A 15,347-nucleotide genomic window follows, 5' to 3' on the forward strand; every position below is an offset into this window, starting at 1 on the left:
TGCAGGATCTTGTACAAGGTTTCTCAAACAGGGGTCGCCGCTTGTGTAGGGAAAGCCCCTGGCGGGCCGGGCCGGTGTGTTTACCCGACCCGTCCGCAGATCCGGCCGATCGCGGCTCCCACTGGCCGCGGATCGATGCTCTGGGCCAATGGGAGCTGCTGGAAGAGGCGGCCAGTAAGTCCCTCGGCCTGCGCCGCTTCCAGCAGCTCCTATTGGCCCGGAGCAGCGATCCGCGGCCAGTGGGAGCCGCGATCGGCCGGACCTGTGGACGGGGCAGGTAAACACACCGGCCCGGCCTGCCAGGGGCTTTCCCTACACAAGCGGCGACTCCTGTTTGAGAAACCCTGGTCTGGTACTTCTTGGCCATCCCCAAAATCTCTGTGGAGAGAAGTAGAAGCCATATGGAATGTGTGATGTACCTATTTAGTCTCCTCTACATAGTTGCAGGACATCCTATCCTCTGAGAATGGCTTCTTTGACTAGTTTATCTGTTGTGTAATATGTTGACTAATGACAAGGTAGTTATGATAATCTTAGACTTCCCATCCTATTCAAACAGGCAGAGTATCTGTAGAGGACAGCATCCTTTGGGAACTACACAAAATGAAATGTATAGTAGGAACAAATGTTGAAGATAAAAAGCCAGATTTGGCCCTTTTTTTTTTTGGCCCATTGGTTCCATTGTTGGAAAAGAGCTTGGAGGAAGATGCTCTTGTGATTAAGACACTGGCTGTATTGGAACTAGGGAGATCTGGATTCAAATCCTACCTCTGACACAGACTCTCTCTATGACCTTGAACAGGTCATTTAATAATTCCTTTCTGCTTTGGTTTCCCCTTCTTCAAAATGGGGGGGAAAGATAATATACTTTTTATTTCACTCCCACACTACTACTTGTATGTTTAGGGCAGGCTAGTCTGTCTCTGTTTGTACAGTGCTGGGTATGAGAAGACTCTGATCTCAGATCCTCAGCTATTACTGTAATATAAATAGTGTTACTAATAAATTTTATTTTCTTTGCACTGGTAGGTGCATCACAGATGATGGGAATGTAAAAAATAAACAAAAAGCCCTTCTGCACCTCTGTGTATCATTTTAATGTTACAGACATTTTTGTCCTAAACAAGCTTGGCCATTTAGAAAGAAGAAAACGATTTTATTAAAATGAAGCTTTTCCTTTTAAAATTAATGAACGTGACTTTTTGTCAGCGTGATTTTCATGCGCAGTAAAATTATGGCACCCAGTAATTGTGAACTTGCAGAAAATATTTGAACACTGTTTTAAAACTACTGCACTGTACTCTGAAAACAAAATTTTATAATGAAACTAAGGTTTTGTCATGTGAAATAAAATGGCGGTAACAATAACTTCCGATTTAATGCATTTTATTTTCCAGGCTAATCCTTTCCGCTACATGGGTGTGTAAATATTAACTACATCTTTTACAGGAAGAGAGAGGAAAATAAAGCATGTAAAAATTGTCTGGCGGGGGGGTGGTATGTCAAAATACAGAGGATTAGATAATTATTCATTTCTGGGATACTGGATACCCCTTGAGGCAGAATTGCTCTATAGCTTAGTTTTCCTCTTTTATTTCATGTTCATGATGTATTTATTAAGTAAATAATAACAAGTCTAGCTGTGTAGTACATAAGCTTTAGTAAAAAGGTAATTGATGGTGAAATTTGACAGTTGTGTTATGGAGAGGAAAATGTGTGTGTTTAAGATCCACAAAGATGTTTTCCTTGCTCCTCTTAAGATTAGCTCTGAGGGAAGTGTGCATGTACATCCAAGGGGTAGCATTTGGCTTTTAATTCCGATTTTTGCCAGTCTGTGCTTTAGAAAAAAACAAATAGTTTTAATTACTGTTTATTATCGTGGTTGTGCCGAAAGGATTTTGTGCCATGTGCTGTATAAAGACATAGGCAGACACCGTACTGGCCCAGAAGAGTTTACAATCTAAGGCCTCATTCCTGCAAACACTTAATGCACCTGCTTGCTTTTACTACCATGAATAGTCCCATTGAAATCCATGGAGCTACTCACGGCAGTGTAGTTAAGCATGTGTGTAAGTGCCTTTGGCCCTGATCCTGCACATACTTACTATGTATGCTTAACTTTTCACTTGTGAGTAGCCCGTTTGGCTTCAGTGGGAATACTCATGTGTAGAGTTAAGCACGTATATGTTTGTTGGTTTGGGGCATAAGACTCCAGTCCTGAAAGCAGCTAAACCCAGTTGGGTCCCTGCACTTGGGGAAAGCGTCGTGAAGGATCATGGTTTATACAGTGCAAAAATCCTTGCTGTCGACACTGTTGGTATACTGGGAATTATTTAAAAAAAACCTGTTTTTCACTAAGGACCTGTGTACATGGCGCCGCAGTCTGGACTATGGGGTTGTGAATTGCAGAGTGCTGTTAAGTGTTGCACTTTAATTGCCCCATATGGACCCGCTGGAGTGAACAAGAAGGTGCTTAGCTCACATTGATGTAATCCCGTGTCAGACAGTTTTCCTTGTAAATGTCTACAAACATTTTATTTAAATATGGCTATGGGACCTCCACCATAGCACCATTTGTTTTCACATGTAAAGCAAACAACTTGCAATGCTAATTAAAGTGCTCTCTTATTTTATCTAAGAGTTTTGCATTATTTATCTAAATTCTCTTTTATGGGTGAGTGTTCTGAGTTTGTTCATTAATGAAGGCTTAGAAATAATATAAAATTAGACCTCATGAATTCTCCATGAGGTATAATTTACCATGATCATTTTTCCTGGCATTTAAGTGCTGTGAACAATTTATAATATTTTTGACTTCTGAGTGCTAGAAATAATCTGACCATATGAACTGGATACTTTCCATAGTTCTTAGAATTTTTCTCAGATTTTGCTTTCTTAGGAAAAGTCTGTTTGTGGAATCTTTGCAAAACACTTCCCTTTGGCTTTTATAAACAAATATTTAGTTTTGGAAACTCTAATTATTATTGTACGTTTGCTGTGTATAGCAGATTCCCAGGGTATTACCTATAGAAAGTGTGTACACACATGTAATTCAGATAAGAGTGAGTTTTTAAGGAAATGATTTGTTTTTATAAAGAGTTTTCAGTGTATGCAACACTCTTCTCAGTTCAACACATGGACTCTTTTTGAGACTACAGAGAACAAATTTTGTAAATGTAAAATGTATATTTACATTTATTGAGCCATTGGCTATTGTTTATGCATGCAACAGGAAGATAAGGCTCTCTTAATCTGTTTGTGGGTAGTTTTCTAAATGATTCATTAACTGTTCTTTGTAATGGTAGATGGATGTATCATATTTACTGTACTAACAACTAAAGATTAATGTCAGTTACCAGTAGCTTGTTTAAGCATTTTAATAGTTTTATTTACATTAGACATGCAGGTATTCTTTGCATTATTGGTGAAACTAATATTTTAGCAGGAAGATTAAATCCACTGTATTCATTAGAAATATTGATATGAAGATTCATAAGAAGTATTTCTTAAATATTATTTAGAATGTAGGAGCTGCTGTGGTGGATTTTTTTTGTTGTTGACGTTCTTTGGGGTTTTTATACCGCACTTTGTGATTAGCTGTGCTTTGCAAAACACTGGCAGAGCTTATGCAGTCTTCCCAAGCAACAAAGTATTTCTTTGTGCAACCTGTCAAATTAAAATACCCTGTAGTTTGCTGATATATCACCATACTGAGAAAAGTAGTACACCAAGAAATAATTTTAGAAACTGAGGGTCTGATGAAACACGTCCTGAATTGAGGACAAGACTTGCCTTTATTTGAAATAGATTGATAGTTATAAAATAATAATCAAACTTGAAATTCTGTTTTGGTCACATGGGAGATTAGTATAAATCAAATTAACTTTGCCTTGTGCTTACGTAGATAATATTCAAATTAATGTTGGTTTCTAAATTATAAATGTATACAGTATCTATAATATAACTCTTTTTTCTAGGATGTTATGCACATATAGAATTAGTATAATTCTATATCTCTAGTATTGTTTCTATACCAGAAGACTACAACACAAAGTGCGCTTGTTGAATAATTTAGAGGCAAAGGATATAGGGTCATTTCACAGTTGGGAAAAAAACAAAAACAAAAAAAAAACCCCAACCAGGATTCATCTATTTTGAAGGGTGCTTCATCTTGGACTATAACCACTAGCTTTTTTAAAAGGCACCTTTGTAGTGACAGTTTTTTTAAGGAACATATTTGTTAATCTGTGTATGGAGAATAATATTGTTAGAGATGGCCCAGACTGCCAATTCCTTAAAAAAAAAAACTTTTCATAATACTTGTATTTGTGTGACTGTAGATATGGGGAATTGCTCTTGCAGTGTAACACTTTAAGACCAGCAATATCTGCCTAAATTGCATTAAATAAATTATTGTACAAAAACAACAGAAATGTTGACTTAGACATCAGTGGCTTAAGTTTTAAACATAACTATGTAAAACATTGTTTCAGGGAAAGTGTATGTAGGGAGGGGGGATTTTGAGACTGAGAGACTCTGTTGTATTTTTGCATTGATTTTGTCAATATTTGAATAGACCTTTAGACCTGAGAAGATGAACGTATGGTTCTTCTCTCTGCAAGACATTTGTGGAAATGAGCTACATCTCCATAGTGATTCTGCTCTAGTAAGAGATGACTTCGGTAAAAATAATAATAATCCAATGCAAGGACCTTTATAGTAATTCAAACACTGTAAAAGCAAAAGGTGTGTCCAGGAAATAACAGGAGACCCTTCTCTAGAATGTTGATGATGTGGTGAATAATAAGTTAACTTTTTTTCAGTGAGTGTAGGGAGAGGAAATAAGTGGGTTGATGAAGAGCATTTTTTTAAATAAATAACGTATTTATTAAGTAACACACAATAGGTTCGAACAACATTTTGATATTGAAGAGATAGTAAGCTCTATTACAGCTAGCTTGTGACACACAGAACTAACCTACAGAACGTCTGAGTTTAGAAGTGCTAAGTGGGGGTATGTCTGAAAAGGAGTATTAGGACTGTTATTTTTGTTGTCATAAATATTTTAAATTTTTTTAAATGGTTTGTCAGAGAATATAGCCTAAGTAAACATTATCCCTTCATGCTGATAAGAACGTGGAGTGCTTTCTCTGATACGTAACTGCTTTTATACATAAATCCTCAAAAATCTCTTCTATACGAAGGAAAGTCTTAAATTATTTAATGAAAAATCAGTGCCTCAGACGTTTGTTATGAATGTTTCTGGTAATATATTTTGAGTTCCCATCAAGTTTTTTTTCTTGTTCTCTCATGTAGAGAATAAGAAGACGAAGTTACTTTTAGAAACTCACACAGTAATTCAGCAGAAAGCAAATCTTATGCCTGATTTTCCTTTACATTGGTGAAAATGAGGAGACATTTCTTTGAAGGTTAATGAAGTTGAACCAGAGTAAGTGAGAAGAGAATCTGGCCCTAAGATGCCACAGTAATGAATGCTGAGATACTAGCAGTGAGGAAAACATCTTAAAGGGAAAATGTATTTGTTCAAACTCAGACTTTATAATTTCCATTATGTTGTAATTTTAAAAATCTTAAGGGTGAGCTATATATTTTGCTTGGTGTTGAATATAAAATTTTAAAGAATATAACACTTTGTGCAACATTTGTAACCACTAAAATAGCTAACATTGAATTTTATCATCCTTTATGGATTTTAAAATCAAGATAAAAAAAGATCAAGGGGTACATGTTTAACAAGGGTAACTAGCATGCCTCCTGCTTCTGTTACTAATAATAGAATGTCAGCCTTTACTTCTCAATGCACTGCTCTGAGAGCATGATCCTGTTCTCATTCAAATCAATGGTAGTATTCCCATTAACTTCAGTAGTGTAGGATCAAGCCTTAAAACAATTTATCTGACATTTCAGCCTATTTTTTTAATTAAATCTATTGCAGTGGTTTATATTATCCATAAAGTGCTTTAGTTAACCATACCTACTCAGAATTTCCAGTCTCTAAATTTATCTTATTAATTTTCAATTATTCATTGGGTAAAATATTGGGTTTTGAATTTTGTGGTTGATATAAACGTTTGTAACGGCACAAATCTATTATAACCCCTGTTAGAATGCACAGTGTGGAAATTAACCAGTGAAAATGCAGAAATGATAGACGTTAACTAAAACGGGTATGTAAAATAGACATATTTTATCAGAAGAGGATGACTACGTCACTAATATTTGTGGATGTTTAAAACTGAGTTAAAATGCTAACATTGGACCTGGTCCTGCAGAGCTCCCTCATCTCCTGTGGGCTTGAGTAGGAGTTAAGTTTGCTCAGCACCTCAGTAGAAAGTACGAACCAAGATTGTGTTTTTTAAATCAATTTGATGCAGTTATGTTCATACAACATAGATGAAAGAATTATGCTCAATTGAGCTGTAACTCCCAGAATACGTTTGTTCACCAGAGCGAGAGAGAACCACCTCTACAGTAGACTACCAGCAAAGCTTATTGGGACTGGAATAAGTATTGGATTTAAGCTTAGAGAGGTACAAAAATGGAATGGAGTACAACATAATATCTTTACTCTAAATCCTTTAATAGCATGTATAGGTGAATATGCCTCTGAAATAGATGATATCTAGATTGAAGTAGGGAACATACTTGATCGTTGGTAAATGTCCAGAACAGGGGATGGGGGAATGTTCAGTGCGGTTATCTAAAGATTTAGGCAGTTTCCGGTCATGTGATTTGGCAGTAGTGGTTCTGACTGGAATCTGTTGAAGTTTTTAAGAAGTTGCCATTGTTATGAAGCCATCACCTACCTACATGCTCTGATTTTACTTTCCAAATACACTGCTACCCCGCTATAATGCGACCCAATATAACATGGGTTTGCATATAGCGTGGTGGCAGCAGGGCTCAGGCGGCACTTTAAAGGGTCCAGGGCTCCAGCTGCTGCAGGGAGCCCCGGGCCCTTTAAGTCACCGCTGGAGCCCTGCCGCTGCTACCGCAGGGCTGCGGCAGCGGGGCTGGGCTGGCGATTTAAAGGGCCTGGGCTCCCTGCAGCAGCCAGAGCCCGGAGCTCTTTAAATTACCGCCGGAGCCCTGCCGCTGCTACCCTGGGGCTGCAGCAGTGGGGCCTGCCGGCAATTTAAAGGGCCCAGGGCTCCCCGCGGTTGGAGCCCCGGGCTCTTTAAATCACCGCTGCAGCCCTGCCACTGCTACCCCAATATAACGGCGTTTCACTTATAACGCAGTAGGGATTTTTGGCTCCCCACAACCACGTTATATCGGGGTAGCGGTGTAGTTCTGTTTCATATATTTGCCGGGCCTTTTTGTTAGCCATAGTGAAAGGTCTTCATTCGTTGAAAACTGTTAAACAAAGTTGCTGTTGCTTGCTGTGCCAAATATTTTAAAAATAGCCATTCAAATCTGTTTATGTCCAATTATAAACAAAGGGGATATTTCATAGGTGTGGTATCAGAAGCAATGCTGAAACACATAAATTCACAATCATTTTGGTTTGGTTATTTCTAGTGCTTCCTTAATTTAAATCAAGTAGAAAACATTAATTCGCCTGGTACCAGTCTAGTTTAGAATACTTTTTTTCCCCCTCCAAAGTTTTGTAGGGAATTATTAAATCTACCTTGTCACAATATGTACTTTCCTGACTTTAAAGAAAGAAACCAAAATTAAGTCTTAGGTAATTATTGTAATTATAGGATCAGACCGACACAGGGTTCAAACTGCATGGTGTCTCAGTACTCTAAGTTCTCTTGGATTTTTCCTTTATCTTTAAATTTCCTTGCCCTGTGTTAGTGGGAGTCTCTCCTGCTTGATAGTACTTTAGATCACTGAATATCTGATGCTGTCTTTCAGAAACAGAAACCTTGCCTACACTGGAGATTTTCCATGATTACAGCCATCTGCTTAGCTGCACCAGTGCAACCCCTTGAGTACACAGAGAAAGGCACAGTTTGCACTGGTAGATTTTACCCCGATTAAGGTAGTGTCCACCAGTGCAAATCCTGGCTTTCCTCATCAATACCCGGGATTGCACTGGTACAATTATACTGAAGTTAATGGAGCTTCCAGATGAAAAGCTCTTGCATTATTAGATGTTGATCCTGTAAATGCGTACGTACACTTCAGTTGTGTGTTTAGTTCCACTGGCAGCTCAGATGCATCAGTGTTTGCAAGACTGGACTCTTACTTTGTAACTAAAAAAAGACCATTCGAATCTGTTTTTGTGGCCTTAAATTTCAAGATGGAGAGGTGTTTTGATTGTTATCTGTATTCCTACCCTGTGAGCCATTTGAAAGTAATAGCTCTGGTAGAATCCAAAAGGCCCTTTGCGATTACAGCAAACACTAGAATACTCACATCCATGAAGTTTGCAGGTTCAGGGCCTGATGCTGTAAAGAGGAGTTAGTCCACTAGTGAAAAATATTATCAGAGAATGCAAGTAATCATTGAAGCCAATAAAAGGTGTGTCTTGTGTGATCGGGGGTTATTACTCGAAGGTGATCCAAACAACAACTATTTGCAGATTAAATGCTCTCACTTAATTTGGTGTCATTGCACTTTGTGATACAGTTATTAAATAGGCAATATATTTTACCTTTTCAGTATAGAGCTCTATATTTACCTCTTCTGCTTTAATGGAACTGTAATTTTAATCATGATTATTACCTTAAATTATAATTAAATTCATGCTTAAATATACATTTATGAAAATGGTTGTGTGATAAAAACAGAAATTAGCTTTGCATTAACCAAAAAAGGGAGGTTTTTTTTCACTGCTTCTTAGTATATGCTCACAGCCAAAGACTAGCATGACCTACTTTACAACAATAACACAGGAATCAAGCCCATGTCTGTCTTTTTTTTTTTTTGTTAAAGTGTCTGAATTGGCCATGAAAGCTGTCTACTCATTGATGTGCAAGTATCTTTAAAAATAGCAATTGTATGTGAAACTTCAGGCAGTTTTTGTTTTATTTATTTTTATTTAGATAATTAGCACCATGGAGCCTCAGGTGTCGAATGGCCCTACATCCAATACGACCAATGGACCCTCCAGCAACAGTAGAAACTGTCCTTCCCCCATGCAGACAGGGGCTGCCACAGATGACAGCAAAACGAACCTCATAGTCAACTATTTACCCCAGAATATGACACAGGAAGAATTCAGGAGTCTCTTTGGGAGCATTGGTGAAATAGAATCCTGCAAACTTGTGAGAGACAAAATTACAGGTATGCTGTTAAATATTTTTGATGTTGGCTTAGATACGCACTTCTACTTTACGTAATCCTTTGGGCAACACAACTTTGGTGTCTTTAAAATATTCATAGATCTGTTGAGTTGTGCATAAGTGGATACAGTGGACGCCACAATAATTACCTTTACTGCTTATTCCCAGAATGGGAAATATTGCCAGTACCCCAGTAAACTTCCTGCAGGTGGTAAACCTTCAGTCTTCAGTGGTGTCTACTGTGTATATATACAAATTGCAGGAGAAGCCAATTGTGTTCCAAGCCACATAAAGAGCTAGAAAAAGAATAACTAGGATTTCTGAAAAATTCATCATGTATTTATAAAACATAATTGGGAGGTGCCTTTTGTAGAGGTTCACAGTTCATTTGAAGCCATTTACTTCCCCAGGTCTCCTTCATTTTATTTATTTATTTTTCCCCTAACTTTAAAAAGGATAGTCTAAATCTTGTGCTGTGTTTTTTGATTATTGGGTCTTGTTTATAGCTTTGTTCTCTGATACTCTTACCCTGTCTTAGCCCTTTTTCTCATGGAGTAAAATCTGTTGATAGGATTATCTGCAGAAGTTTCAGAAATAAACCCCTTGTTATAGTCTAGATCTGTATCAAAGAGAAAAGAAATGTGCGTGTCCAGCCATAGGGGAGGCATGAACAGGTGAGGAAATACCTGCTCTGTTCTCCATCTTTCCTGCAGAACTGCAGCCATAGTCATACACTGGAACGCATCCTATATTTAAAAAGGCAGTGGGATGAACCATCAGCTTTTATGGCTGATTGTGAAGGCTATGTGGCCTTATTACTCCCACACTAAAGGGGAAGTGGCTGAAGTTTCTGCTGCCGTTTGGTGCATCACCAATATCATAGTTCATGATGTAGCATACATATGTGGAGATTGCAGTCACTGGCAGAATCTGTACTGTACTGGCACATCATGTTCCCTCATGCCCTGCTTGTAGCAGGGTATTGGTTACGCAAGGATATTCAGCCATTTGCAAGTTTCTGAACTCCATTTCTGCTGTGTTGCATACTGGAGCCAGGCACAAGCTAGCGCCACACCTATACATGCTCTAAGTAAACCAGCACAGGATCTACCCTTAAGAAACTACAGATGCTCTTACCACATTTCCTTAACTATAGCAAAGGGGTTGACAGTCTTGGAAAAGGAAGGGTTCCCAAAAGACCTGGGTTTTTTTCCCCATATAACATACACATAGAGGGCTGTGGGTAGAAAGTGGGATGTAAAACCAGAGTATTCATTCTGAGAAGAGAGAATCATCTTGACAATGAGGATATAGACAAATAGTTTTGCTCTAGCGCTCACGTAGCCTTTGCCATGACAGTATTAGTGTGATCCACTTAGTGCTTTTAAATGTGGAATGATTCCTTTTTCCCGTATAACAAAGTTCAAATTTAACACTGAGGCACATAATAAATGGCAGTAGCCCTGTAGCAAATTGCATTCTCAAAAATGTAGTTAATCAGAACTCTCTTTTGCACATTGGTCGTTATGTATCTACCTCAGAATGTCCTGACTGGAAGACACCTTCAGGAGTGCAAGGAAGAAGATTAAAAACAGGGCAGTGAGTTGACTTTACTTGGGCTTTATTTAGATTGTGGAATGTTCCAAGTGTTTTTCTTAAGAGCAGAGCTGCGTGCATGGTACAACAACCTAACACTGTACTAGAATATATTTCCCTGGATATTTGCTAGCACAGCTGTCAATTAGTTACAAAACTATTGTGTTTTTTCTTTCTAATCTAAGGAACTAAAATTACAGGTAACTTCAAGTGTGTTAGATATGAGTAGACAAACAAGTATAACTTTTAAATCAAGTGCCACTAGAGTCTCGTGCTTCCAGTCTGGATTTTGATCATGGAAAAATCCTATTTTTCAGTAGCTACCAGCATATTTTTAGCTTTCTAGATGTCTCAAAATTAGTGATGTTTTTCCCTAAATGTAATCCTGAGTTTAGATGGGTAGAAAAATGCCATCTGTTATTTCTTTGGTGGGATGAGAACCCTGGATGTTGTCTTAGTCTTTACTTTCTTTCCTGTGTGTACTGTTTCCTCTTGGTTTCATGCTGCCTCATTAGTAGATGCTGTAAGAAAGTGTGTGTACTAGCTTTGGATATGTTTCTGGGTGGTTGTCCCCCTAGAAATTTTCTTTCAATATAAATTGGATCATTCTCTGTGAAAGGATTTGTGTACAACCAGTTTTCCAAAAATTAGATTGGAGTAAAATTTTCAAAAGCGCCTAAGGGATTTACGGCCTCCGTCCCATTCTCCAGACTGATTTATGCACTTAGGTGCCAAAGCCTCATGGAATTCAGTAGGCTTTTAAGTGTGAAAATGGAACTTAGGATCTCAGATAACTTAGGCACCTTTCAAATCTTTACACCTGATAATTTCTCTTCATTCCAGAGTCCCAGTGGTTTGAAGTTTGGGGAATGGACTTGGTTCTTTGAGACTCAGTTATTTTCAGAATTACCTTGTTCACTTTGATTATGCTGATAGAAAACCATGATGGTTTCTTCTGAGTTTTTATTTTCCCTTCATCTTGAATTCACCATGCAATGGAAACAACTGCCACCACATCTAAACCTGGTTCCCCTACATCAGAAAGTCCCCTTGGAGCAAATAGAATAGTGGGGACCTGACATGCAGTTTTAGCTACTGGTCTTCTCTTCCTGTGTCCAGCGAGAAGACTGGAAGACCAGTCCACTCTTTCCCTCCACCTACTTCAGACACATTTTTTCCAGGCCCCTTAACCTTGAAGCCTGGGGAGTACCAGTGATTAGAATGTTAAATAAATAAGACTCCTCAAACTATGTCTAAACTATGGGTGTTGGCCTCTGGTCATGGTACACAGCACTAGATAAGAAGTGTGCGCCCCCCCCCCCCAAGAGGTTCACCTACACACACAGCTGTCATTTTCATCAAGATGAGCATAAACAACTAAAAAGACAAGACCAGACTCTCACTACAGACCCAGTTAAGTTTGATCAACCCTTGGCCCATGTATTGAATAGTGAAATGCAAGTGAATAAAAATCAAGGCTGAAATATCTTTCAAGTTTGTTCTTTGTAGGAGTGAGAGCTTGTCAGAATGTCTGCCTTTTCAATGATTATCTGCTTTATTATTAACATCAGGCAGCATAATTTTTGAAGCTGTACTGCAGAATAAAATTAACAACAGTGCACAGTAAATTCTCTTGACATGCTTGTGGACTTAAGCAAAGCTCTGAAACAGTTCATGTTCAATCTGCTTGTGGATTTTTGCATATTTTTGTTCAGAAAATCCATCTTTTGTGGTGGATAGTTGTTTTGTCAGTGAATAAATAACATAAAAATATATACAAGGTGTACTATAGAAAGTAAGGACTGATAAGTGAGTCATTTTAACAAACACTGGCACAGTTTCTGTGAAGAATATGGACCTCTTGCATATACTGTACAATAAATCGCTTTCTCCTTGCTGGTAAAATATAACGTTGATTATAAAGTAAAAGCAAAATTTGAATTAAAGTTGTGGTTAAGGGATTTTTAAACAAATGCTTTCAGAAAAATAAAAGGGCATATTTCAAATGTGATCTAAAATTGTTAGTCTGGCAAAATCATATTAGAAAAATCTCAAATAGGAGGGTGAACATTTAACTGGGCAAAAGCTCTAGTGTTCCCCACCTTAAGGAAATGCACAGAATTTAGTCAGATAATATTTAGATTCCCAAAATATTTTTTACAAGGAGTTCAGAGCTAAACAAAGTCTGTTAAACGTACAAGATCCCCTTGAGATAATTTATATTCAGGATTGTTATGCCATTATTTTAATAGAGATTAAAGTTACTGTTTATGAACAACAACAACAATAATAATCTGTTCACAGTCTTCATACAGGTCTTCTGGAACAGTCGTAAGATTTTTAAGAAAACTAATTCATGATGTTACCACTTGCTTAGGAAAGACACGTGTTTAAACAAGCATACGCCTTTATTACTGAAAAAAATGCTAATTTGGTAGTACGCTGAACTCAATTGTAACAGGAATGACAGGTTCCAAGACAGCCTTTAATTTGGTATTCAAAACCAAAATTGTGAACTTCAGTTTTGTTTGGTAGCTTTTCTGAACAGGCAGGATATACAGTCGCTTTTTAAAAAGATGCTAATGATTTGAAAGTGGAGATATAACTCAGGCATACATTTTAATTATGGGGGAGAAGTTCAACTGAAAAATGTATTTTAGTTGCAGAGAATGTAAGGAAACGAGACAGGGAAAAACAGAAAGACCAAAGATATTTGCCATCATTTGGCAGGGAGTTTTAATAAAAGCAGAACTTGTGGTTATAAAGTGTGCTTATTAAATTCTTCATTTGCACTACCTAATTAATTCTAGCATTTTAAATTAACAGTGAAACTGGTCCCTGCTGTACCATTTCATAGCTACAGCATATTTCGTCCAACAATCCGGTTGTTCAGGTTTAATAAGCTGCTCTCCAAAAATGAAAAAGAAGGGACTTGAGTGAGGAAACTAAATAGCACAAACATTTTGAAGCAGCAGTATATGAAATAGATTGCCAACTTAGAGGGGAACACAAGCAGATTTTAGACCATTCAGATTATGTAGCCAATACTGTTGCTGTTATAAATAGAACAGTGTGCAGAGTGGCAAACAACTCTTTTAATAAATTGTATAGCTTTCCAGAAGGCTAGTGTACATGAGGCAGTCTATGGAAAATAAGGGCATATTATGGAATACCAACAAAAATAACGAGAATCATCAAAGACCTATATGATGCTGAATGTGTGGTCAGAGATGATAACATCAGCCAATGATTTGCAGTGACAACTGGGGTAAAACAAGGGTGTATTATGCCCCCACTGTTGTTTACACTGGTCATTGACTGCATCATGAGGAAAATAACCACAGAAGGCAACAGAGGAATTTTATGGACATATGATAATGTGAAATTGGATTACCTTGCTTTTGCTGATGACATTATTCTGCTCAGTTCAACACATTGCTTAATGGAAGAAAAGACCCAGCTTTTGACAGACATAGCAAAACAAATTAGTTTATTCATCAAGAGGGGAAGGATGAACTATATGGCTATCAACGTTCCAAAAGCAACCATCGGGGTAGATGGAGAAACACTGAAAGAAGTAAGTCATTGCATACATCTAGGGACCAAGATGTGCTATGATAGTGACACCATGCTAGATGGTGAGCAACAAATATCAAAAGCAGCAAACAATTTTCATAAACTTGAAAAGATTTGGAAAAATAGTATGATCTGCACTAATACAAAAGTACGAACATTTAACGCAGGCATTGTGACTGTCCTGCTTTGTAGAGCAGACTCATGGAAATACACAACAGCAATTGATAAAATCAGCTCATTCCAAAGTGAATGTCAGCAGAAGATTTTCAGTCTATCGGAAACCGTTTATTGCAACATCAGAAAAACTAAGTGGAGCACACCAGTTTAAACCATCAAACACAGAATAAAGACGATGATAAACATATTTAGGACACTGTAGAAGGATGCCACCAATGTGACTTCCATGAAAGAGAAAATGAACACCAACTGGAAAGAGAAAATGAGGGTGACCTACAGAAACGTTATGTAGCACAATAGAGAAAGAAGCTAAATCTATCAATGTGACACTCAGAAGCCTGTACCAAACAAGCACCAGACCAAAATAAACTATGGAAGCTCGTGGACGCCATATGTATGCACCTTAGGGTGTGGGAGGATAAAGAAAGAAGGGAAAAAAGAAAGACAAGTATATGAAAGAAGATGGCCTTTCAGGGGAAGGGTACTGCTTTAGATGACTTTGGAACTCAGTGCTTAAAAATTAGGCTAAATTGCATCAATTTGTAGGTTCATATTTTTATTTGATCTGACTCCAAATGAAGTCAGTGGCAAAGCTCTCATTGACTTAAATGGAACAGGAGCAGGCCCTGAATTCGAAAGGGGATTTTGAAGGGACAGCGTTAACCAGTATAGATCCAGATACTAACATAGACTGGACCTTTCTTCAAACAATGAAGAACATCCCTAAGAACAAAATCTTAT

General features: G+C 37.8%; 1 protein-coding gene across 15 annotated transcripts in view; it reads left to right on the plus strand.

Moving 5' to 3' along the window:
• Positions 1 to 15,347, plus strand: part of ELAVL4 (ELAV like RNA binding protein 4) — a 130,103-nt gene that overhangs the window by 69,107 nt on the left and 45,649 nt on the right. For all 15 annotated transcript variants that reach the window (XM_045028078.1, XM_045028080.1, XM_045028077.1 and 12 more), the window contains one exon: positions 9,018 to 9,258. In XM_045028078.1, the coding sequence (XP_044884013.1) occupies positions 9,018 to 9,258 (241 nt within the window). The remainder of the gene's footprint in view (positions 1 to 9,017; positions 9,259 to 15,347) is intronic.

This window comes from Mauremys mutica, chromosome 8 (genome assembly GCF_020497125.1).
Source record: "Mauremys mutica isolate MM-2020 ecotype Southern chromosome 8, ASM2049712v1, whole genome shotgun sequence".
In the NCBI taxonomy this organism is placed as follows: Eukaryota; Metazoa; Chordata; order Testudines; family Geoemydidae; genus Mauremys; species Mauremys mutica.